The 26,787-nt window shown below is 41.7% G+C and overlaps 1 protein-coding gene across 1 annotated transcript in view; it reads left to right on the top strand.

The window, feature by feature from the left end:
• abcg1 (ATP-binding cassette, sub-family G (WHITE), member 1) overlaps nucleotides 1-24,625 on the top strand; it is a 33,533-nt gene extending 8,908 nt beyond the window's left edge. Inside the window, exons 3-15 of the mRNA XM_014161979.2 lie at nucleotides 8,708-8,825; nucleotides 9,292-9,424; nucleotides 10,601-10,651; nucleotides 11,243-11,388; nucleotides 15,445-15,568; nucleotides 16,035-16,149; nucleotides 16,445-16,590; nucleotides 16,775-16,876; nucleotides 17,302-17,470; nucleotides 17,652-17,752; nucleotides 18,499-18,657; nucleotides 19,250-19,368; nucleotides 21,957-24,625. Of these exons, the coding sequence (XP_014017454.1) occupies nucleotides 8,708-8,825; nucleotides 9,292-9,424; nucleotides 10,601-10,651; nucleotides 11,243-11,388; nucleotides 15,445-15,568; nucleotides 16,035-16,149; nucleotides 16,445-16,590; nucleotides 16,775-16,876; nucleotides 17,302-17,470; nucleotides 17,652-17,752; nucleotides 18,499-18,657; nucleotides 19,250-19,368; nucleotides 21,957-22,185 (1,712 nt within the window). The 3' untranslated portion in view covers nucleotides 22,186-24,625. The remainder of the gene's footprint in view (nucleotides 1-8,707; nucleotides 8,826-9,291; nucleotides 9,425-10,600; nucleotides 10,652-11,242; nucleotides 11,389-15,444; nucleotides 15,569-16,034; nucleotides 16,150-16,444; nucleotides 16,591-16,774; nucleotides 16,877-17,301; nucleotides 17,471-17,651; nucleotides 17,753-18,498; nucleotides 18,658-19,249; nucleotides 19,369-21,956) is intronic.
• Nucleotides 24,626-26,787: the final 2,162 nt, after the last annotated feature.

Below are 26,787 nucleotides of genomic sequence, written 5' to 3'. Positions count from 1 at the left end.
GAGACACCAATACTCCTTAGCCGGCCCACAAGAATGGAATGGTCTACCGTAGCAAAAGCTTTGGCCAAGTCAATAAAAATAGCAGCACAATATTGCTTAGAATCAAGGGCAATGGTGACATCATTGAGGACCCTTAAGGTTGCAGTGACACATCCATAACCTGAGCGGAAACCAGATTGCATACCCGAGAGAATACTATATCAAGAAAGCCAGTCAGTTGATTATTGACACGTTTTTCCAACACTTTAGATAAACAGGGCAAAATAGAAATAGGCCTATAACATTTAGGATCAGCTTGATCTCCCCCTTTAAATAATGGACGAACCGTGGCTGCCTTCCAAGCAATGGGAACCTCCCCGGAAAGGAGAGACAGGTAAAACATGTTGGAGATAGGCTTGGCGATGATAGGGGCAGCAACCTTAAAGATGAATGTAAAATGAATACCTTCTTATAGCACTCGGGCAGTGAGAGAAAGAGAGATGGTGTCTTTAAACTCGCACTTGTCTTTTCTAACTAGCACTGATTTTGTAGATTTTCTGGAGAAGGTTTTTGGCTGTTGTGCTGAGCTGCTCTTCTTCCAGTGTATTCTATCATCCATGACTGGAGACCCAGTTGAGTAGACACATCACACAATGATGTCCTGTGACTTAAGCAGTGCAGCAGTCTCCCCTTGATGGCCCATATTCTCAAAGTCTCTCAGAGTATGAGTAGACTACCGATCTAGAATCAGTTTTGCCTTTCAGATCACAATGAATAGGACAGGGGGGACATGATCCAACTACCCCATTCGGGAAGTATTCACACCCCTTGACCTTTTCCACATTGTGTTATGTTACGGCCTAAAATGGATTAAATAGTCCCCCCCCCCATCAATCTACACACAATACCCTATAATGACAAAGCAAAAACCGTTTTTTTGATTTTTTTGCAAATTTATAAAGAATAAAAGCTGAAATCACATGTACATAATTGTTCAGACCCCATCGGGTTCAAGTCCGGGCTCTGGCTGGGCCACTGAAGGGCATTCAGAGATTTGTCCTGAAGCCACTCCTGCTCTGTCTTGGCTAAATGCTTAGGGTCATTGTCCTGTTGGAAGGTGAACTTTCGCTCCAGTCTGAGGTTCTGAGCTCTTTGGAGCAGGTTTTCATCAAGGATCTGTCTGTACTTTGCTCCGTTCATCTTTTCCTTGATCCTGACAAGTCTCCCAGTCCCTGTTGCTAAAAAACATCCCCACAGCATGATGCTGCCACCACCATGCTTCACCGTAGGGATGGTGCCGGGTTTCCTTCCGATGTGACGCTTGGCATTCAGGCCAAACAGTTCAATCTTGGTTTCATCAGACCAGAGAATCTAGTTTGTCATGGTCTGAGAGTCCTTTCGGTGCCTTTTGGCAAACTCCAAGCAGGCTGTCATGTGCTTTTTACTGATTAGTGGCTTCCGTCTGGCCACTCTACCATAAAGGCCTGATTGGTGGAGTGCTGAAGAGAGTGTTGGGCTTCTGGAAGGTTCTCTCATCTCCAAAGTGGAGCTCTGTCAGAGTGACCTTCTGGTTCTTGGTCACCTCCCTGACCAAGGCCCTTCTCCACCGATTGCTCAGTTTGGCCGAGCGGCCAGCTCTAGAAAGAGTCTTGGTGGTTCCAAAGTTCTTCCATTTAAGAATGATGGAGGCCACTGTGTTCTAGGGGACCTTCAATGCTGGAGAAATGTTTTGGTACCGTTCCCCAGATCTGTGCCTTGACAGGGTTGTGTCTTGGAGTTCTACGGACAATTCCTTTGACCTCATGGCTTGGTTTTTGCTCTGACATGCACTGTCAACTGTGGGACCTTATATAGACAGGTGTGTGCCTTTCCAAATCATGTCCAATCAATTTAATTTAGCACAAGTGGACTCCAATCAAGTTGTAGAATCATCTCAAGGATGATCGATGGAAACAGGATGCATCTGAGATCAATTTCGAGTCTCATAGCAAAGGGTCTGAATACTTATGTAGATAAGCTATTTCTGTTTTTTATTTTTAATGCATTTGCAAAAATGTCTAAACCTGTTTTTGCTTTGTCATTATGGGGTATTTTGTTTAGATTGCTGAGTATTTTTATTTTTTAAATCCATATTAGAGTATGGCTGTAACGTAACAAAATGTGGAAAAAGTCGAGGGGTCTGAATTTCCGAAGGCACTGCATAATAGAAATCAAGCAATATCTACAGGTGAAAATGTAACATGATGCATTTTTTATTTTTTTATTTTTTTATTTTTTGTGGACTGCTCTTTTAAGAGTGTACTAAAATTAAGGAATGTGGCTTTAAGTGCATTATTCATTTATGTTTGGCTTGGAGCAGTGGTGCTTTGCAGCAGATCTAAAACATTTAATTACAGTCTATAGTTTTGACAGACTGTTACCCTGCGATAGGCATGTTCTTGGGTGGGAGCCTGCACGAGAGGTATCAGACGTTGTTACACATAGCTGAGGCGTGTGCTAGATATAGCTGAGGTGATCTACTAGAGGGCTACATAAAACAAAAACACATGCAAAAAGACTCTTTCAACAGCCACAGTGGGAGTCTAACTGACAGTATGTAACAGTCTGGCCGGATGATATATGGGAAAACTCTGTTTACTTTTTTGCTGTATTGGAACTGTTTCGTTGCTGTCAGGCAATGCATTGGAGAAAATGCATGCCACTATAGTGGCATTTCTATTTTAAATCCTGAAATATAACATATTTAATCGTGGAATGTTTTCATTTATGTTTTCAATTAGGTAGATTTGACAGAACAGAAAAAGAAACACGCATCTATTGATGGAAAACGGCAGTGATGTTTTTTAGGCGTGTGTTCATTAGGAACCAAACGGATTGAAAAACATTTAGCTATGGTGTGCACTAATGAGTACACCCCAAGATATAATCATTCATCAGACGAAACATGGAACAGATCAGATTAAAGTAAAATATGAAGAGAACCATGACTGGTCTGGCATCAAAATAACTCACTCAGCACCAACATGTACTGTGGGCCTGCATTTGCAGTGGTCCAGCCCCTGAAGTGACTATTTACACTGTATGCAAGGATTTCCTTTGTGTTGTCTTAGGCATGCTGCATTATCTCTCCAACTTCCATTGTCTCACACCTTTGGGTACATTTACATTACATTTAAGTCATTTAGCAGATGCTCTTATCCAGAGCGACTTACAAATTGGTGCATTCACCTTATGATATCCAGTGGAACAACCACTTTACAATAGTGCATCTAAATGTTTTAGGGGGGGGGGGGTAGAAGGATTACTTTATCCTATCCTAGGTATTCCTTAAAGAGGGTAGCAGAGGTTCTGTTGTGATAACATCCTGTAGGTCTGATATCTGATTGGTGGTTAACTTTACTGTAATACGATTGGTCAACAACTCAGATTTTCAATCAATCAATCAAATGTATTTATAAAGCCCTTCTTACATCAGCTGATATATCAAAGTGCTGTACAGAAACCCAGCCTAAAACCCCAAACAGCAAGCAATGCAGGTGTAGAAGCACGGTGGCTAGGTAAAACTCCCTAGATAGGACAGAACCTAGGAAGAAACCTAGAGAGGAACCAGGCTATGAGGGGTGGCCAGTCCTCTTCTGACTGTGCCGGGTGGAGATTATAACAGAACATGGCCAAGATGTTCAAATGTTCATAGATGACCAGCAGGGTCAAATAATAATAATAATCTTTAATGCAACAATTGTCACGGCTGTCGTAGGAATGAGCGGACCAAAGTGCAGCGTGTGTGTCGTTCCACATTTTTATTTATATTGTGAAATTATGCAATTCATAAATACACTGAATAGAAAAAACAACAAACCGTGATGCAGAGATGAACACAGACACAACTAAAAAATATTCACCCACAAAACCCAGGTGGAAAAACCCCTACTTAAGTATGATCTCCAATTAGAGACAACAAGGACCAGCTGCCTCTAATTGGAGATCATCCCAAACAAAACCAACAGAAATACAAAACTAGAACATAGAAATACAAAACATAGAAAAACACCCCCTGTCACGCCCTGACCTACTCTACCATAGAAAATAACATCTTACTATGGTCAGGACGTGACAGTACCCCCCCCCCCAAAGGTGCGGACTCCGACCACACCTAGACAAAACAACAACAACCCCCCCCCCCCCCAAAAAAAACAAAGAGAAAATAAAAAAGGGAGGGCTGGGTGGGTGGGTGGGTAACTTGTCTATGGCAGCTCTGGTGCAGTACCCAGAACCTTATCATCCAGCGGATCCTCCCACAGAGGAGGCGGCTCCGGTTCGGGGCGTAACCCCCGCTCCGCCCGCTGATCCCTCTGCTTCAGTACCACCGGACTGTGGATCGTCATCGGAGGAACCGGACTGTAGATCATCGCTGGAGGTTCCGGGCTGCAGGCCGTCTCAGGGGGTTCCGGGCTGCAGGCCGGCTCAGGAGGTTCCGGGCTGCAGGCCGGCTCAGGAGGTTCTGGGCTGCAGGCCGGCTCAGGAGGTTCCGGGCTGGGAACTGTCGCCGGAAGCTCTGGACTGGGAACTGTCGCCGGAAGATCTGGACTGGGAATGCGCACTGGAGGCCTGATGCATGGAGCCGGTACAGGTGGCACCAAACTGGTGACACGCATTTCAGGGCGAACGCGAGGAGCAGGCACAGGACGTACCGGGCTGTTGAGACATACTGGAGACCTGGTGTGTATAGCCGGTATCAATTGTTCTGAAACTTCCACACACTTCTCAGGACGAGTACGGGGAGCTGACTCAGGTGGCACCAAACTGACAACATGTTCCTTTGGGAAAAACTCGCGCATCCTCCACCAACTCAACAACTCTCCCGTTTCTCTCAACTCCAAATTCTCCCTCTTCTCCCGGATTGGCTCTGGTTCACTCCTCGGCTCCGCCGACTGCTCCATGTGCCCCCCCCCCATTTTTTTTTATTGGGGTTTCTGTAGCCTTCCTTCCCGAGTTTGTAGCTGTCCCTCCTTCACTGCTTCCTCCTGCTTCCCTGGCAGGCTCTTTTCTCCTGCCACTATTTTATCCCAAGCCCTGGATATACTCCTCCTGATCTCCTCATAAGACCAGGATGCCATTACCTCCTGGGTACACTGCTTGGTCCTGTGTTGGTGGGTGATTCTGTCACGGCTGTCGTAGGAATGAGCGGACCAAAGTGCAGCGTGTGTGTCGTTCCACATTTTTATTTATACTGTGAAACTATGCAATACATAAATACACTGAATAGAAAAAAAACAACAAACCGTGACGCAGAGATGAACACAGACACAACTCAAAAATAATCACCCACAAAACACAGGTGGAGAAACCCCTACTTAAGTATGATCTCCAATTAGAGACAACGAGGACCAGCTGCCTCTAATTGGAGATCATCCCAAACAAAACCAACATAGAAATACAAAACTAGAACATGAACATAGAAATACAAAACATAGAAAAACACCCCCTGTCACGCCCTGACCTACTCTACCATATAAAATAACATCTTACTATGGTCAGGACGTGACAAGAATAGTCTTGCTGTAATATTGCTCAATTATCTTCATTGACATATAATATGCATATAATAAATACTACCCCACTACACAGGAACATCCACGCTAAACTAGAATCGGTTCAGTTAATTTGCCACATTGTTTAGGAACACTTGTTGACCCACTTCTACATCCTACTGTCACTTTGACTTTTGTCCTAACTATCTTGATCTGCTACTACATGTATGCATTTAATGTTTTGTTATGACTAACACATACCTTTGGTAACAAACAACATTTTCTACATTATCGAAGGTAAAGACCACTTCGGAGTGCTGTGGAAAAGCAAAGAACTAAAAAGGAACTGTAGATTGTGTTTATTGAGTAGGCCTAACTTAGCAATTGCTGTACGGTCAATTAAAAGAAATCCAAAAGTTTAATTGACTTTTAATCAAATCCTGGCTGACCGTTTCTTGCTCTTGAAATATCATGGCTCTAAGTTAGTGGAATGACTCTTTTGGCATTAAGTCTCGGGCTAGTCCAATTTCGACAATCACGGAGTGAACATTGGGTGTTTGTGCCTTATAAGTTGAACAGCGGAGGGAGACACTCGGGTGCTCATCCTCCTTGGCTGCTCTAGATCTCCGCCCAGGCATTAGTGTCTTTTGCAGGAATAGAAGGGGAGGGGAGGCCCTCCTCTGTCATCCTTCAGCATCCCAAACACATACAAATACTGGTAGTACAGCCACAGCAGGTGTCACTATGCCCACCACATGGTTTCTCTTTTAAGCCCCTTCTCAATCCTCCCTCCCTCCCTCTCGTTCCCTCCCTCTCGATCACCTCTCTTGCTCCCTCACTACCTCCTCTCTTCTTGCAGCTGCTCACTGATACAGATGGACATGCATTTTAGACCATCTTTCATTTCCCCCACACACATCTGAAATATATTTTTCGACCATACAGGTCAGTTGGAAAGCACTCAATGCAACTTTATTGCATTTATATGATCATTTACTTATCTGAACATAAAGGGTATTAAGATAAGTGCAATCCACTTATTTAGCTGCCAACTCATTCCAACCCTAAAATCCATTTACCCAAATTGTTCAACTCGTATTAAATGGATAATAAATACTTGTTATCCTCTTCCAAAGCTCAGATTTTATGCAGAGTGTGATTTTGACTTTTCTGTGTAGCCTACTTTGTCATTATTTTGCCAAAGGGCAAGTACATTGGTCTTTCAGTGAATGCACCCAATCCAATGAACTGTGATTAATCCTATTGTTTACATGTGCTGATTGGGTGTAATACAAGTCTTTGCCAAATTTGGTTACCTGCCTTATTTTTACCAGGTTTGTTTGATTCTGAGTGTCACGGCTGTGATAAGGAGCAGACCGAGATGCAGCGTTTTCGTTCCACATATTTATTATAACCGTGAAACGGGATGCAATACAAAAATACTTAAACTAACCAGAAAACAAACCGTGACGCAGAGAGGGAAAAAACACACTACTCAAAATATAGTCACCCACAAACAATATGCAGAAACACCCCTACTAAATATGACCTCCAATTAGAGGCAACGAGGACCAGCTCCCTCCAATTGAATGTCAACCCAATCTACCATAGAAAATAACAACTTATACTGTATATGTCAGGGCGTGACACTGAGGGACTTACATAAGCATACAATTTCTGTCCAATACAATGCATATATGGACACCGACAACTATGACGTTCCATGTTGTCATGCTTTGGACTCAAATAATTGAATGGAATTGATTTTGTAAATACATGATGATTTGTTTACCTCCAGCTCAGGTTTTTCTCCCTTTCAGACTAGGATAAATTGATGGAACTTGAATTTCTTTCTCACGTTTGTTCAGTTTTCTTGCTGTAACATGCTGACAATTGTCACAACTCATTCAATGTTAGCCTCCTGAGCTAAAGACTAGGCATTAGCTTTAGTCTCAGACAAAAGGTTACTCATCACATGAGTATAGTGTCACAAGGTTTGCATAACGTTTCACTTGTCTGTTGAAGGATGTAGTTACCATTTATAGTGGGATTCAACACCAACTAGACATATAACATACTTCAAGCTCAAAGATGTGTTTTTTGTTTAGCAATTTATTTTCCTTCTTCCCGATCCACATCCTAGTGCATTTCTTTCATCACTCAATGCTTCACCCCCCTCACCAAAAACAAATCCGTGAAATGAACAAGTTATGAACATGCCCTTCCTGAACCAGTCAATTACTGTCTGTGCATGGCTTACACACTGTGTCCTCACAAGGGAGAGGTTACTAAAGTGCATCCTCTCCTAGCAGGGAACTACGTTCCATTAAAAGAGGACAGAAAAGGTTGGAGGTATTTGTGTATCGCTCTGAAGGATTATACCAGAAAATCCAATTAAACTGGCAGCCACTGCAATCAACTGGATTAGTGTTCAGATGGCCGTGTCCATTAGATAAATAGCAGGTTACTATAGGCCATTTCACTGGCTTTCTGCATGCTTATGGCTAGGCAATTATTTAATTTCCATTTTATTTACAGTGTTATCACATACGATAGATTAAGAGTGAGACAGTGAGACACTCTAGTACTGAGACCTTGGACCCTGGGTTGCACATTTCTGTTCTAGCCCAGCTCTAACACACCGGATCCAAATCATCAAGGTCATGAATCGGGTGTGCTAGTTCTGAGCTAGAACAACAGTGTGTTCACCGTTTACACGAATGTGCTGTTCAAACAGAATAGATAAACGGCTCATTTTAAAATGTGAACGAATTCTACAATGTACAACAATAACTTTATTTATAAAGCATATTTTAATGAATGCAGCTCAAAGTGCTTCACAATAAGCACCCCAAAAAACAGGGTGTGTTGATTTGAATCACACCATGGGCATGTTTGGGTGGGAACCCGGCTAATACAAGCTTGTTCTGGGGTCTGAAAGGTGAGCATGAGGAGATTTTAAATGTAATAGACACCCAACCAGATGGGTGCATTCACTCAGAAAACACAATAAAATCCAAATATCCCCTTTTAACCCGAAACACAAAGAGGGTTTTATCCGAGGAGGAGAGAATGCATGGTTTGGACATTTAAGCAGGTTTAAGCAGATACTGTGTGAAGCTTAAAGCCTGAAGTGCCATTGTGAGGCTGATGGAGGGTTTTATATGGTTCTGCTTTCTTTTGTACCCGGCTCTTAGGTTACAAGACCCTGCTGAAAGGGATCTCTGGGAAATTCACCAGCTGCGGCCTGGTGGCCATCATGGGTCCCTCAGGAGCTGGGAAATCTACCCTGATGAATATTCTGGCCGGCTACAGGTGAGCCACAGGCCCGACACTTAACAACCAAGAGGTGTACAAGGAAACTGATAGACGATTAACTTCTACTAACAAGAATCACGCCACACCTACAGTTCTGGGCATTAAAAAGTTGTCATTACATAAAGCCTTGCTGCAGCTTGCTGTTACCTTGCTGTGACTCTCGCAGGGTGACGCCAAGCGCCAAGTTAATTCGCAATCATTTAACAATGACCCAAGTCATGAAATACATTTTTGAGAATGATTACTGTATGTATTTTTGTATATATTCCATTTGTATTGTATGTGTATGTTTTCATGCTTTAAACTGTTTTAAACTTTGGAAATATGTGTTGTTCATGTTTACATGAATGTCTTAGCTCTTTTCTATTGTTTCAATTGTTCATTTCTCTTTTAAACCCAGAAATAAATCAATTCTATCATATGAATCAAATGCGTAACCCAGGTATGGCTTTGCCCTCTGTAGAGAGACAGGGATGAAGGGGGAGATCTTGATCAATGGGCAGCCTCGTGACCTGCGCTCTTTCAGGAAGGTCTCGTGCTACATCATGCAGGACGACATGCTTCTGCCTCACCTCACAGTACAGGAAGCCATGATGGTAATTAAAAAAATTATATATTTAACCTTTATTTATCCAGGAAGTCCCATTGAGGTCAGAAGACCTCTTTTACAAAGGAGACCTGGCCAGAGGGCAGGTCAATAGATCAAACACATTGCAGTGCATACACAATGGAAATGATTGCTTCTGGAAGTAAACCATAGGTTCATTTAAAAAAAATTATTTCACCTTTATTTAACCAGGTGGGCCAGTTGAGAACAAGTTCTCATTTACAACTGCGACCTGGCCAAGATAAAGCAAAGCAGTGCGACACAAACAACAACACAGAGTTACTCATGGGATAAACAATCGTACAGTCAATAACACAATAGAAAACTCTGTATACAGTGTGTGCAAATGAAGTAAGGAGGTAAGGCAATAAAGAGGCCAATTGTGGCGAAGTAATTACAATTTAGCAATTTACACTGGGGTGATATGTGCAGATGAGGATGTGCAAGTAGAAATACTGGTGTGCAAAAGAGCAGAAAAACATATGGGGATGAGTTGTTGCTGTGGGGGGTGCAGAGCTGTTGGCCGGGGTTGGAGTAGCCAGGTGGAAAGCATGGCCAGCCGCAGAGAAATGCTTATTGAAATTCTCAATTATCGTGGATTTATCAGTGGTGACAGTGTTTCCTAGTCTCAGTGCAGTGGGCAGCTGGGAGGAGGTACTCTTATTCTCCATGGACTTTACAGTGTCCCAAAACATTTTGGAATTAGTGCTGCAGGATGCAAATTTCTGTTTGAAAAAGCTAGCCTTTGCTTTCCTAACTGACTGTGTGCGTTGGTTCCTGACTTCCCTGAAAAGTTGCATATCGCAGGGACTATTCGAAGCTAGTGCAGTACGCCACAGGGTGTTTTTGTGCTGGTCAAGGGCAGTCAAGTCTGGAGTGGAGTTAAACTGGTGAAACGTTTATAAAGCTCCAAATACAATGTATTAGAGCAGTCAGAATTCATTATTCCACATGATGTCTGTTCTACATAATGCATTTATATGTGACATGGTGCCCTTCTAAACTGGGGCTTTCTTCACATTGATAAGATACATATTCTTCTCTCTACATGGTTGCTTCTGAGACATGAAAGATTCTATGCACGTAGGTGTCGTTTCTCTTCTTTGGGACGCAGCCTTTGGGACGCAGCCGTAGTGTGAACTAAATCTTACTCTCTCTCTGCTAGGTGTCTGCTAATCTGAAGCTCCAGGAAAAGGATGAGGGCAAGAGAGACATGGTGAGAGAGTTGCATGGGAACGGCTTCAGAATCTTCCCTCACCTTAATCTCCTACATGTTCCCTGACCCTCGAACTGGAAATTAGGACCAGTTACTATTTCAGCCCTGGAGTGTTGCCACTAGTGCAGTCAGTACTGGCTTTAAACAGGCTGGAATGGATGTAAAGTGATATCATGAGGGTGGCTGGGAAGGAGTGTGTGTAGATGTTGCTACTAACCACTGATGCAGGGTCAGATATGATTTCCTCCCCATTATGCTTAAAAGGATACTTCGGGATTTTGCCAATGAAGCCCTTTATCTACATCCCCAGAGGTAGATGAACTAGTGGATACTATTTGTATGTCTCTGTGTCCAGTATGAAGGAAGTTAGAGGTAGTTTCACTAGCCAATGCTAACTCGCGTTAGCACAATGACTAGCAGTCTCTGGGTATCTGCTAGCATGCTAGTAGTTACCTATAGACTCCCAGTCATTGCGCTAACTTTAGTTAGCATTGACCCTAGATCTGTGATTAATGTAGACTTATACGTCACGTTGCCGAGAGGGAGGGATGTGGTTATAGGTGTTTGTAATCCTCCTGTGTTTGTTTTTAGGTGAGGGAGATCCTGACGGCCCTGGGCCTGCTTGAATGTGCGAAAACCCGAACGTCACATCTATCAGGGGGGCAGAGGAAAAGGCTGGCCATCGCCCTGGAGCTTGTCAACAACCCTCCCGTCATGTTTTTTGACGAACCCACCAGGTCAGAAGCTCCCATTGCACATCGTATAGAACACATGCATGTGTGTCAGTGGCAAGTCCTGACGTGACAATGGATTATAACGTGCCACTGTCTAAGCACACTGTATAGTGTGTAGTAACCTATATATCATCTCTCCCAGTTGGCTTCTGGTTAGGAAAGACTTGAGTCTCACCAGGGGACACAAATGAGTCCCAAAGTCCTTAATGACCAAAAAAGCAGCCATTTGTCTCCCTTTGGTTTACATTTGTACCATCTGTAGGGATTAGCCTACTCCTGAAGCTCACACACACAATTTTGTCATTGCTCTACACAAAATATTCCATAATGTCAAAGTGAAAAGAAAATTCTGCATTTTTTAAATTGATAAAAATTCAATAACAATTCCATAACAAAAAAATGTCCTAAATTAGTTTAGAAGTAAAAAATTATTCTGACTACCCCTTTGTCTGTCCCCCATACATACAACATCTGTAAGGTCTGGCGCCGACAGAGATGGCTGCCTCGCTTTGCGTTCTCATATTCTTATTCATTCCTTTACACTTGTTTGTATAAGGTAGTTGTTGTGAAATTGTTAGATTACTTGTTAGATATTACTGCATGGTCAGAACTAGAAGCACAAGCATTTCACTACACTCGCATTAACATCTGCTAACCATGTGTAGGTGACCAATAACATTTGATTTGAGGTCCCTCAGTCAAGTATTGCATTTCAAGCACAGATTCATCTACAAAGACCAGGGAGCTTTTCGAAAGCCTCATAAAGAAGGGCTGTGATTGGTAGATGGGTGTAACGCTTGGACGTCGTGGGTGTGGAGTCAGGCGCAGAGGCAGAAAAATGTTTGGTACAATATATATATTTAATAAGTACCACAAAAGAGGAAAAAATGCCCAAACACAACAGGGCGTAACAAATCCAAAGTCCAACACAAAACACAACACGAACACAGTGAAAACACGTAACAAACCCGCACACAGAACAGGTGGAGAGGCGGGCTTAAATAATATCACTAATTAACTAACAGAACACAGGTGCAACTAATAAAGACATGACTAACAGAAAAACTAAAATGGGGATCGATGGCAGCTAGTAGGCCTGTGACGACGACCGCCGAGCGCCACCCGAACAGGGAGAGGAACTACCCTCGGCAGTAGTCGTGACAATGGGTAACAATAACAAATCAGACATTGAATATACTGTATCTTTAAGCATGGTCAAGTTAATAATTATGTTGTGGTTGGTGTTAAACCACCCAGACACATCATAGATGCAGTTATCCTTCTGAACTGAGCTGCAGGACAGGAAGGAAACTGCTTAGGGATGTCACCATGAGGCCATTGGTGATTTTAAAACAGCTACAGAGTTCAATGGCTGTGATAGAAGAAAACTGAGGATGGATCGGCAGGTAGCCTAGTGGTTAGAGTGTTGGGCCAGTAACCGAACAGTTGCTAGCTCGAATCCCCGAGCTGACAAGGTAAACATCTGTTGTTCTGTCCCTGAACAAGGCAGTTAACCCACTGTTCCTAGGCCGTCATTGTAAATAAGAATGTGTTCTTAACTGACTTGCCTAGTGAAATAAAGGTTAAATAATTTAAAAAACAACAACATTGTACTGATTCTACAATAATGACATAAATGACAGAGTGAAAAGAAGAATACAAATATACAGAATAAAAATATTCCAAAACATGCATATGTATGCAAAAAGGCACTAAAGTATTATTTCCAAGGAATACATTTGTTGGTCTAAATGCAAAGCCTTATGTTTGGGGCCATCACAACACATCACTGAGTAGCTGCCTCTTTATTTTCCAGCATGGTGGTGGCTGCAACATGGTGTGGGTATGCTTGACATTGGCAAAGACTGGGGGAGTTTCTCAGGAGGAAAATAAACTGGATGGAGCTAAGCACAGGCAAAATCCTAGAGGAAAACCTGCTTCAGTCTGCTTTACACCAGACACTGAGAGAGGATTTCACCTTTCAGCAGGACAATAACCTACAACACAAAGCAAAATCTACACTGGAGTTGCTTACCAGGAAGATGATGAATGTTCCTGAGTGGCCAAGTTACAGTTTTTACTTAAATATGCTTAGAAATCTATGGCAAGACTTGAAAATTGCTGTCTAGCCATGATCCCCAACACACTGACAAAGCTTGAAGAATTTTGAAAAGTGTAATGGGCAAATATTGCACAATACAGGTGTGTAAAGCTCTTATGAGACTTACCCAAGAAGACATTAGAGTATTTTGTGTAGATCGTTGATAAAAAAGAAAAGACAATGCACCCATTCTAAGCCTTGTCTAAGCCGGGGGATGGGGGAAGGGTTCTACTAAACTATATGGAATTGTTTTAAGAAGGTCATACCAAGGATACTTTCGCTATTTCATTTGGAATTTTAAGACCCCTTGAGGTATGATGGAGGCCACTATGTTCTTGGGGACCTACAATGCTGCAGAATTATTTTGGTAACCTTCCCCAGATCTGTGCTTCGACACAATCCTGTCTCAGAACTCTATGGACAATTCCTTCAACCTCATGGCTTGGTTTTTGCTCTGACATGCACTATCAACTGTGGGATCTTATATAGACAGGTGTGTGCCTTTCCAAATCATGTCCAATCAATTGAATCAAGTTGTAGAAACATCTCAAGGATGATCAATGGAAACAGGATGCACCTGAGCTCAATTTCGAGTCTCATAACAAAGGGTCTGAATACTTATGTAAATGAGGTATTTCAATTTTTTTATTTAATCCATTTTAGAATAAGGCTGTAACGTAACAAAATGTGGAAAAAGTCAAGGGGTCTGAATACTTTCCGAATGCACTGTACTTCCAATACATTTTTTCAACGTCCTAGAGCAACAACCATCATGTGCGTGTTCGTGAGAGTCTCATCTTTCCAAAGAGGCGTCATAATACTTAAGATTTTGTGAGAAGACCGATTTTCGGGATGTCTCATGGTCTGACAAACACTGCTCTAGCTCTGTCACCTTTAACCGCAAGTGCGACATTACGGTGGATTGAGACACATCGAATGCAGCAAAAAAAAGATAACTCTAGCTTAATCTGATGGATTTTTATCGACTCTAGGGGGTTGAATCCATTTTAATCCCACTTTGTAACACAACAAAATGTAAAGAAATCCAAAGGGGGTTGTAGATTTTCTATAGGCACTGTAAATATTCCAAGCATCTGAAAGGGTATCTTCTAAAGTCAAACTGACAACATATGGGACTGAGATAGGGCAGATGGAAATTCCCTGACAAATACAATCAATAAACAGTAGAGTACTGTAGAGCTACCACATTTGCTAACCTTACCATAAACGTTCTCAAGTGCTCTTGTTATTTAAGGCTCAATGTCGTTTTTAGGGTCCATTGTCCACTGTTATTAGAGATAGAGATGTGTCTGAAACAGGATTTGGGTTCATTTGAATTGCCAGCCAATTCATGTAGTAAACTGAAATTCCAATTCAATGTTTGAGAAAATATTTTATTTTCAATGACTTCTCAATAAATCAAAAAGAAGAAACTATTTATTTCAAAATGTTCACATTCCTGCCTGAATTGACTGACTTCAATTTGAATTGACCCTGGTCTAAAACTGGAATGATGTCATAGTTTTTGAGAGCAGCAGCGTGTAGCATCTCTTAAGGGGATTTACTCCTGATGCCCAATTCTGTCTCTCAGTCACCTCTGACTGCTTAACTGCACTGTGATACACACTCAATCCAAAGAGTCTTCTCACCTGGTCAAAATCACTGACATGATTCATATCAGTGTCCAGTGATAGGCCATTAGATCAGATACAACAACATGTGTGCAGAAAAAACACATCATGTTAACTTCAGTAGCTAACGTTAGTGTTTGTTTCTTTGTCATATAGTGCAAGTTTAAGCAATGTGCTGGAGTCCTTCTACCAGTTCACATCACTAGTTTGCTTCTCCTCTGTGCTGATGATCTAAGATGTTACTTTAGGTGTGCAAAAGCAAATCTATTCTTTGCTTTGACATTGTCCCCTATATGCGAACCCTGGCCGCTATACCCTGTTTTGCAGTGGCCTGGACAGTTCCTCCTGCTTCCAGGTGTTGTCTCTGCTGAAGGCCCTAGCCCAAGGTGGCCGCACCGTCATCTGCACCATCCACCAGCCCAGCGCCAAGCTCTTTGAGCTCTTCAACAAGGTCAGCCTCCAACCTGGCCTTCTGTTAGCCTGAGTTCCAGATCTGTTTGAGTTGACTTACCAACTCCTACGTCATTGGCGTGACAGGATAAAGAGATCTGGGACTCAGGCTAGCCTAATGCATGGGAATCTATGAAAGGCACAATTATACCAAAGGATCACAGTTGGAAATGAGATATGTAGCTAGCTAGACATGTGGCACAATACTTATGCATGGTCCCCATACAAATAAACAAATCAACAGGCTAATGTAGTTGTTTAACAAAGTAAAAACAAACTGTGTGTGCTTGGTATATACAGTACCTAGTGTGACTAACCTAAAAGAGAGGAACTACAGGGTCGTCTTTACTTGTTGCTTTGCCCCTAATGTCAATGATTCCAATGCTACTTTGATAACTAAATGAATGGTCTGCTAAATTAATGTACTGTATCCTGATTGCTTCGTGCCCCTGTGTTTCCCTCCCTAGCTGTATGTCCTTAGTCAGGGCCAGTGTATCTACAGAGGGAATGTACCTAACCTGGTCCCCTATCTTAGAGAGCTGGGGCTCAACTGCCCAACGTACCACAACCCTGCAGACTTTGGTGAGAAACTCTTACCAGTTTAATGAGAAACAAGTAAAATGTGTTGTCATCATTGTTATAATAACCTTATTTACACATGCATATCAGTGTATTCAGGAATCTGCCTTATTTTCTTAGAATAACTGTCCCAGGAAGTTATTTTAGTATACTTTGGTATAAAGCGTTCTAGAAACTATTCTTTCTATTAGTTCAACTGAAAATACATTTTCTCAGAATAGCTTTTACAGATGGTTCCTCATGCAATAATCCCTGGGCTTTTTGTGACATTCGTACCTCTCTCTCCATTTGATCCCAGTGATGGAGGTGGCGTCTGGGGAGTACGGAGATCAGACGGCTCGTCTGGTGAAGGCCGTGCAGGAGGGGAAATGTGAGCAGGTCTACAAGACAGACATGAACGATGGACCCCTCAACCCCTTCCTGTGGCACAAATCTTCTGAGGAGGTAAAGGGGGGATTAGTGTATTACTACAGCTCTCAATGGGTTGAAATGAAGAATCTCACGGAAGTTCTCTTTTCAGAGTCAAAGTATTTCATTTCAATGTTTCAGGATTTATGTTGAGAAGTCTTAGCACTTCAGGTTGTTCAGTCTCTGTTTTTCTCTCTCTGTCGCTCTCCAATCCTTTCAGGACTCCTCTTCCAGTGAGGGCTGCCACAGTTTCTCAGCCAGTTGTCTGACTCAGTTCTGCATCCTGTTCAAAAGGACGTTTCAAAGCATTATTAGAGATACGGTAAGACAGACTGCCACCTACTGTTTCATTTTTATACTGCAACAGCTTCCTTTTTAAAATAGCCAAATGTCATGTAATGAACCCAAAACACTTTAATAAGATTCAAAAGCATATGAAAAGGATAAGAGGAAAAAACTGAGTTCAACAAATTGGGATGTCATAACACAAACAAAAAATAGATCTATTCATACCATACTTTGCATAACCATTCCATTTTCCCTCCTCCTCTCTGCCCTCCTTCCTCTTCCTCTGAAACAAATGTATTTTATAAAGCCAAATGTATTTTTACATCAGCAGTTGTCACAATGTGCTTTACATATACCCAGCATAAAACCCCAAAGAGCAAGCAATGCAGATGCAGAAGCACAATGGATAGGAAAATATAAACACTACATTTTTTCTCTTCTCCTGTTCTGGTCCTACAGGTGCTGACTCACCTAAGAATCTCCTCTCACATTGGAATTGGGATTCTGATTGGCCTGCTCTACCTGGGCATCGGCAACGACGCCAAGAAAGTGCTCAGCAACTCTGGCTTCCTCTTCTTCTCCATGCTCTTCCTCATGTTTGCTGCTCTAATGCCTACTGTTCTTACCTGTGAGAATTCTCTGCTCTTCTTACTGACAGGCATCTGCGTGCATTGATTTAGTGCATGAATTTACAATAGTCGTAAGCCATTGCATACAGTATGTTAGGAGTAGACTGTGCTGAGATTTACCTTGGCTCTGATTACCTAAATGAGATTACTATGGCGCTGTTTTCTCTGTCTCTAATGCAGTCCCTTTAGAGATGGGAGTTTTCCTAAGAGAGCACTTGAACTACTGGTACAGTCTGAAGGCTTACTATCTGGCCAAGACTATGGCAGACCTCCCCTTCCAGGTAATTACAAATATCACATAGAACTCTGGAGGGTCATTTTTAGTAGTTTTGTGTCCCAAAAAATGTGTAAGATGGTATTTCATCAAAACGTAAAAAACAAGAGAAAAAAACAAAAAAACATTATGATTCTATTATTCACTGAAAAGAGAAAAGGTATTGATTGTAACCGAAGAAACCTGTTATGGGAGCTCAAAGTGGCTTTAGCATCAAAGCAATTCTGTCCGTCAGATTTGGACAAATCCCACAATAACATTACATAAGGAGGCTTTACGCGTCACCAGACATCGCCCTGTGCTCTAAATTAAAAGTGACAAAGGTTTACTGCATGTTTTCATTTATTGTATTGAATTTGTATTGTATTGCATCTAATTTGGCTTTTTTCAACAATTCAAAATGATTATTTCAAAGAACAAATAGCTTGGCCTTCATTCTCCACATGAAGAAAAGTGTTTTAGTTTGATGTTTTATTGATACTCAATGTGTTTTCCATGGTGAGATATTGTTGGCTGAACATGTGGAACGTAAGGTGGCCGTATCACAATCTTAGATAACAACAGCCCTTCAGCAAGGCACTTAACCACCTACACGACCCTGGGGTGCTGCACTGACACTATCCTTACAATCTGTCAATGTGTGATTGGGCTTGTGTGGAACCGTACGTGCGTGTGCATGCAAGAAAAGCTGACAGGACAAATGTATGTGTCCACAAACGGACAATCAAGTATTTGTCTTATTTTGCTTCACAGATAGTGTTCCCAGTCGCCTACTGCAGCATCGTCTACTGGATGACGTCCCAGCCGCCTGACGCTGTGCGTTTCATACTTTTCTTGGCCCTGGGAGTCCTCACCTCTCTTGTGGCTCAGTCTCTGGGCCTGCTGATAGGAGCGGCTTCCACCTCGCTACAGGTACGTCCTCCATTCACTCAATACTAACACGCAATAATAACTGCTACACCTATTGTTTGCCGCTTAAGATTTGCAAATAAACTCTATTGTGACCATTCCGGCTGAGTATTGATATTATTAGCTAATTACAGCTGAGTATTGATATTATTAGCGAATTACGACTGAGTATTGATATTATTTGCTCATAAAAATAAAAAATAAATGGTGCTTGGGGCTGGTCCAAGGGTAGTGCCGCCCCGTACCACATATGCCCCTAGAGGCAGCGATTCAATCCCCTGTTCCACCTTTCACTCTCTCTGCTGTATTCCTCTCTTCTGTCCCCCATCTAAATGTATAACTTGTATCTGTAAATACAACTTTTTAAAATTAAACAAATATTTATACATATTTTTAACTGTATTTCCTGGCACAATCACACCAACCACATTGTATTTACACGGTACCCACCTGTAGTATATGAATATAATTATATGTTTCTCAGAGTGGTACCCAATTGTATTCTAAGCAGACAGTATAAACTGCAGTATGTATATGTAACATGGTTACAGTCAGTCACGTCCTGCCTCTGATGTTGCACTTGTCCATGTCTCAGGTTGCCACGTTTGTAGGTCCGGTGACTGCCATACCCGTACTGCTTTTCTCTGGCTTCTTCGTCAGTTTCGACACAATTCCGTGGTATCTTCAGTGGATGTCATACATTTCATATGTCAGGTAAATCGTTTTTCAGATACTTTTTCCAGAGCATGTGACCTGCCCCTAATACTGAGAAAGTGGCATGTATTCAGCACTTGAACAGTAGGGGAAAGTGGGGTATGTTGAGCCAAAGGGTTAATTGAGCCACCCCTTGTTTCTAGGAAACCATACACAAAATGAATCATGTGACCAAATATTTAAGAAGTGGTAATTATTTCATGAAGTCTGTGACAGAAGAAACCATATGGAAAAAGTGATAAGCAAGTTATGTCCAAAAAAACAGATTTTCACAAAGTCAAATGAATTTGTGTTATAGATTTCATGATGCTTGTATCTAAACCAAAGTACATTGTTTTATACATCAGTTGAGGTCTCTAAGCTACAATATGAGGTCCTAAACCTAGCATGAAAGTGCATCCTTGTAACTGTGTGGGCTAATATAGTCAAAATGTCAGTTTAACGCATAATATGCATAGTGTGTCATGCATATGAATTCAAGAGTGCATTTTTATTGTTACAGAGCAGACATCATCATGCGCCGTGTATACAAATGTAAAACAAGCCGGGGTCTAGTCCCCATTGAGGTTCTTGACAGAGCAGCCAAGGAAGTGAGAAAAGTGAAGTCCGCTCAAGCAGCAGCAAGGGATGAAAAAAAAATAGACTTAATGACACTGAAGCGATACATTGAAAAGAAACCACAAAAAAACGGACATGCATCTGTGCGAAAGAGAAGCTATGATAGAGGAGCAGAGGCACACAAGGTCTTATCGGATGACATGGAGTCTGAGCTTGCTAAACATATCAAGAATCTCGTGAACCAGTTTCATGGGCTTAGTAGCCTTAGTAGCCTCAGACAACTTGCCTACAAAATTGGCACATAGAAGCAACATCCCTTTCTCAGACAACTGGTCAAGAAATGGAAGGGAACAGAGAAATCCACTGTATATCTGAATGTAGGCATACATTTAAGATATACAGTATACCACACCCCCATTCCATGAATTCAACTTTGACCTACCAGCACCCTCACCCATAGGACACCATCACCCACTTACCACAAGGCGGCTCAACTTACCCTGACCCTATGCACAACTTAAAAACGTTTTAGCCCCTTTCTCCCCAATTTTGTGATATCCAAATTGGTAGTTATATACTTGTCCCATCGCTGCAACTCTCATACGGACTCGGGAGAGGCAAGGTCGAGAGCCATGCGTCCTCCAAAACACGACCCCGCCAAAAGGCACTGCTTCTTGACATACTGCTCGCTTAACCCGAAAGCCAGCCGCCCCAATGTGTCAGAGGAAACACCGTACAGCTGGCGACCGGAGTCAGCTTGCATGCGCCCGGCCGCCACAAGGAGTCGCTAGAGCGCAATGGGACAAGGACATCCCAGCTGGCTAAACCCTAACCTAACGCGGACGGCACTGGGCCAATTGTGCGCTTCCTCATGGGTCTCCCGGTCGCGGATGGCTACAACACAGCCCGGGATCGAACCTGAATCGGTAGCTTGCATGCGATGCAGTGCCTTAGACCGCTGCGACACTCGGGAGGCCCACCCTATGCTTAACTTACCCCATACCAGGGGTAAGTTGTGCCAAGTGACCACCTTTTTTGGACAAGCTATGTTTTCAAAACTGTTATGTTTACATGAATTCTGATATTTCCAGGGATACACAACATCCTGAAATATATGTAGATATCTTTCTTAGAAAGAGTTATATATATACTGAACAAAAAATATAAACACGCAACATGCAACAATTTCAAAGATTTTACTGAGTTACAGTTCATATGAGGAAATCAGTCAATTAAAATGTATTCATTAGGTCCTAATCTATGGATTTCACGTGACTGTTGGTCACAGATACCTTTAAAAAAAAAATGGGCCTCACAATGGGCCTCAGGATCACGTCACGGTATTTCTGTGCATTCAAATTGCCATTGTGTTTGTTGTCCGTAGCTTATGTCTGCCCATACAGTACCATAACCCCACTGCCACCATGGGGCACTCTGTTCACAACGTTGGCATCAGCAAACCGCTCGGCCCACACAACGCCGTACACATGGTCTGCTGTTGTGAGGCCAGTTGGACATACTGTCAAATTCTCTAAAATGAAATTGGAGGCAACTTATGGTACAGAAATGTATTTTAAATTATCTAGCAACAGCTCTGGTGGACATTTCCGCAGTCAGCATGCCAATTGCACGCTCCCTCAACTTGAGACATATGTGGCATTGTTGTGTGACAAAACCGCACATTTTAGAGTGGTCTTTTATAGTCCCAGGCACAAAGTGCACCTGTGTAATGATCATGCTGTTTAAATCAGCTTCTTGATATGCCACACCATTCAGGTTGATGGATTATCTTAATACATTTGTGCACAACATTTTAGAGAAATGAGATTTTTGTGCATAGGGAACATTTCTGGGATCTTTTATTTAAAGCTCATGAAACATGGGACCAACACTTTACACGTTGCATTTATATTTTTGTTCAGTGTATTTCCATTGACGTAATGATGCTGAATGTAAAAAATGGCTCAACTTACCCCACTACTCTTCATCCTCTTTAATAGCACCATAAAGCAGTTCCTATTATTTTGTAGGTATGGCTTTGAAGGTGTCATCCTCTCCATCTATGGCCTGGACCGGGAGGACCTCCACTGCAACAAGGATGAAACATGCCACTTCCAGAAGTCGGAGGCCATCTTGAAAGAGCTTGATGTGGAAGATGCCAAACTGTACCTTGACTTCATAGTGCTCGGCATGTTCTTTGTGAGCCTCCGCCTCCTCGCATACTTTGTGCTGCGCTATAAGATCAGTGCAGAGAGGTAGACTGGAGAGTGGGGGTAGGAAGAAGAAGGCCCAGATCGCATGAACGCTGGAATACCGCTTCTGGAGACCTCCAGGCAGTGGCCAGAAACACTCCATGCACACCAAACTCTTGGCCAAAGACTACAGAATATAGACACCAGTTGTGTGAGAGTGTGCATGCTGTATGAATCTACTTTGCTTAGACAAACAAAGATGGCAGAGAGGAGCTCAGTGCCTCAGCCCGTGGCTGATTCCCAATATTACAAGACCATTCTTGTTTAAAAACCAAAAAGATTGGCTTTTTGAAGGCAAGGCTCCTGGCACAGTAGGAATCTAGATGTAATCGCCTTGTGCAGTATTTCTTTGTCCAAGAGAACCAACTAAGTAATGTAGGAATTTGTTGTTGATAGGCTCTTGTCTAGTCTGTAGTTTCCAGACTGGTTTGTATGACCACTGTGTGAAACCAATTAAATGAAATAGCTTGGTGGAAGGACAATGAGAAGACAAGGCCACACTTAAACTGGAGCTGGTTTCCTCCAATGTGTGTTTATTATATAGGACTGCCAGTCAAATGGGGCTCTAATCCAGGACCCTCAGTAAATAAAGGGACATGTACAACATTGCTTGTTGCTAATATGGGATAAAGCAATCACATACATACATTCTGACCATGTGAGAGACTGTACAGTACCAGTATATAGTTTATCTGGGGGTGAGTATCCTGGAAGCAAACTTGGCATGTAAACGCTCGACAACCCAGCCTCTCAGGCACAAGTGAGTAACATCTGTGCTCTAACAAACTAATTAATCAAATGAAGCACGTGCTATGAGTTGCGTGGGCGTGCTTCCGGGTTTTTGAGAGAAACAAAGTATCACGTTAGCACCCCAGGTCAGGGGTCTGTGGTTGGGATTATAGGGCTCGAGTCGTTGCAGGAAGATATGGGGGATTTTAATTCGGATGTGACTGTGGTAGGCTTAACATGACAGGCCAGAATCCTAACCTGAGATCTGAGGACGTAACGTGAACGCCAAGTTAAGCATTACATTATCTCAATCATTACCAACACAGCTTAGTTTTAAATGGCATGGAGGATAGTCACACAGTCAGTCATGTAAAAGAGAATTGAGAGTGAAGAGGATTTTTCACTAGTTAATCCTCTGTCACAAAATAAAATCATAACGAGACATTTTCACTGCAGGAATTATGGGTACAGTAGCTGGTGGTGGCACAAAAGGGCTGGATTTTGGCACCTGTCTGGCCAATCAGAACATGCTCCATGGCTAAATATGTGGTTGCTTTACAGTCTTTTATGTTTTGCGTTGTCATCAACACCAATTTGAATGTTAGTCCGCTATAGCCTAGTTTGTTAAATAGCCTACAGAAACAAAATAACTAAAATGTAGGCCTACCCATCTTTGCTAAATATACTGAACATGTTGGCAGTCCACATTGCTCTATGTAATTGCATTTGTTCAATATGGAAATATTATTAAACATAGCATTCACACTGATATAGGGGCTAGGCCTACTGTAAATGTCATTATGGCTGCGCCATGGACATGCCAAACGTTGTCAATAAGCAAGATATAATTCACTATTGATGAGGCCTAAAAAGAGGGAATCATTCTAATCAAATTCTAATCTGAAGAAAAAGTTGTTTGAAGTAGGCTATGTCTAAATACAGTTAGGCACCATAATTACTCCCTGTGGGCATATAATATTACAGCATAGACGCTGGACAAAGATCCAATATAAAGAGAATGTCCACTCACCATTATACTACTCCCAAATATGTTTTCTAAACATAATGGAACCATCTTACAGATCGCATTCACAAGTCTCCAGAAATAGCAGACGCTCCTAAATTCCATTGCATGCGAGATGAACGTTCTCATCGTAAAGCGTGGTGAAACATTTTAAAATGTTTTATTTTTATTAAATGAAACGTTAAAACAAGCAATCAGGTTTTTTTTTTTTAACAACTTTAGTTCTAAATAGCTTGGGGTCAGAAGCATGATATCATAAAAAAAAACGGACAGGAACCAGCCTTCGTTATAGCGACAGTATATAGGCCTAGGTTAAAGGAACACTTATCTTCCTCTATCGTTTTTTTACAACAAAACATAGGAACTCACCATTTTCACATGTTGATGTTGGGGTGATGATGAATATGAAGTTGGAAAAAATGTGGTGTTTCCCTTTAAGGGTAGCCTACAGGATGGCTTGGTTTGTAATCATATGAAACGGAAAACAGGCAATTGTTACAGGAAAATAACTTCTAAAGGGTCACAAGCATCATCTCATCTCTCGTTTCATGATGGGCATATGGACACAAGTAGCATGCGTGGAGGGGTTTTTACACACATACATACACATATATATATGTGTGTATTGTGTAGGCCTAAGTTATTTTAGCCAGCTCCCGTTTTGGACGTGCGTAAATATATATATATATATATATATATATATATATATATATATATATATATATATATACACATACATACATACATACATACATACATACATACATAAAAAGGGGAAGTCCACTTACTCTTTTTCTGCTCCCAAACTTACATTTTTTATTAAGCTTTGTTGGTTAAGATTTATTTCAAAGCGGTCTCACTAGCCAAACCCTTTATTGTTAGGCTTGGCTACTTGGTGAACGCATTTGGCAGGAGAAAACAACTGCCTTCATTGAGAGGAAGGGAGGATTATGCACAGTTTTTAATCAAATGAAACCAAAAGAGAAAACATATCCTCTCTTCTTCCATGAGTATAAGGGTCACAGGTTGCGCTTCCGCTCACAAAATCCTTGCCATTACCAACCGCGTTACCGCAAAGACCGGCTTTTCATTGGTCTTAAATCTCCCGATATGTGCTGCATGAAATTGTCACTTTTGAGCTTGTTTTCAAGGGCACGCCTAAAATATTGACACAGCGCAAGCGAGCTGATATTACACTGATGCGTTGCTGAACCTGGCACATGGGGTGGAAAACGCCAAAGCGACCGTTTTTACATGCTGACTTTGTGCGTTTGGCACTTGTGCCGCCGTAGCTCCAGCCGAAAATAGAGCCCTGAGCTTCTTCTCTTTTGATAGGTTTGCTCCCTGTGAAAAGGAAATGATATGACCTCATGGCATCTTGTCAATATACATGGCTTTCATTTGTTTACCATAGTGAGAGGAACATGCACTGGCCACATGTGTAAACTTCAAGAGTATTGGAATGAATATCAAAGTGAATGCATTAAAGGGATAGTTCACCCAAATTACAAAATTACACTGATTTTCTTACCCTGTAAGTTAAGACAGCAATCCATACTTTGGTTTTGTTTATCTGGCCACTGTCTCCAAATGCTAATTTTTTAGCATTCGTGTCATAATTACGATATGTCGTTAGGGGGAACTATCCCTTTAAGTTGTGAAATAGGAATTAAAATGATGTACAGGTTGCATAACATGACAGCAGAACTGCATGAAACAAATTAAACTGCTTAATCTCTTTAGTGGTTTACTTATATGGCCTGAAAAATATCCTTTTCTATTTTTTTTATTAAATATCAGACTATTTCATACTGCCTTTGACGACCTAATATTATATTCTTATCATCTGTAAGGTTCTACAGACAACAGGGTTGGGGTCAATTTATTATTGAATTGGAATTTGAGTTAACTTCCCGAATTGACCGACTTCAATTCGAATTGACCGACTTCAGTTCGAATTGACCCCAACCCTGACAGACAAACACTCCGCTGGACATAGTCATGGTTACAACACACCATCCATATGCATTAAAGCAAATGGAACCAGCTGCACATTGGAACTAATGCTGTTGATTCAATTGCACTTCAATATTGATTATCAAGCCATTATTCAATTCCATAATTACTTCACATCAAGAATCATGTACCTTTTCTGAAAAGTGTTGGCCTAGAAAGTATGATGAAGTTCTCAACTTTAAAACAATTTTACACACTTTACATAATGTGATACTGCAAATATCAATGCAAAACCTTTGTAAAACATGATAATATGCTCTTGTAGACTGGTAGGTTTTTGTCATTACTTTATGTTGCAATATTTCACACACAGAGGTTGAAACTATAATAAAACACTGCAGAGGAAATGTTGCATGTTACATTATTTCAAAGCTATGTTTTAATGGCAGTGTTATGAACATGTTTTCAGTACATAGGATATTATTATTAAATATGTTAATTCGGCTTGCTGGGGATGAGGAGGCTTTAAAAGACAAACCTTACTGACGTTCTGATGTCATTGGAACAGCGTTTTATCAAGAATGTGGGGCATTACCAAATAATTTTTTGTACATTGGTTTGTTTTTCCAATTGTTTAGCTTTTCCTCCTTTGAATCCTCTTTATATCTACACAATACACTGAAGATGCAGAACATTAAGAATACCTACCTAATATTGAGTTGCACCTCCTCCCTTTCTTCCTCAGAACAGCCTCAATTTGTCGGGCCATGGACCAGGTGTCGAAAGTGTTCCGCAGGGATGCTGACCCATGTTGACTCTAATGCTTCCCACAGTTGTCAAGTTGTCTGGATGTCCTTTGGGTGGTGGAGCATTCTTGACACACTCAGGAAATTGTTCAGC

The sequence above is a fragment of the Salmo salar genome, chromosome ssa20 (assembly GCF_905237065.1).
Source record: "Salmo salar chromosome ssa20, Ssal_v3.1, whole genome shotgun sequence".
Lineage (NCBI taxonomy): Eukaryota > Metazoa > Chordata > Actinopteri > Salmoniformes > Salmonidae > Salmo > Salmo salar.
Note: the sequence above shows the minus strand (reverse complement) of the source record. Positions and strands in the feature narration are given on the sequence as shown.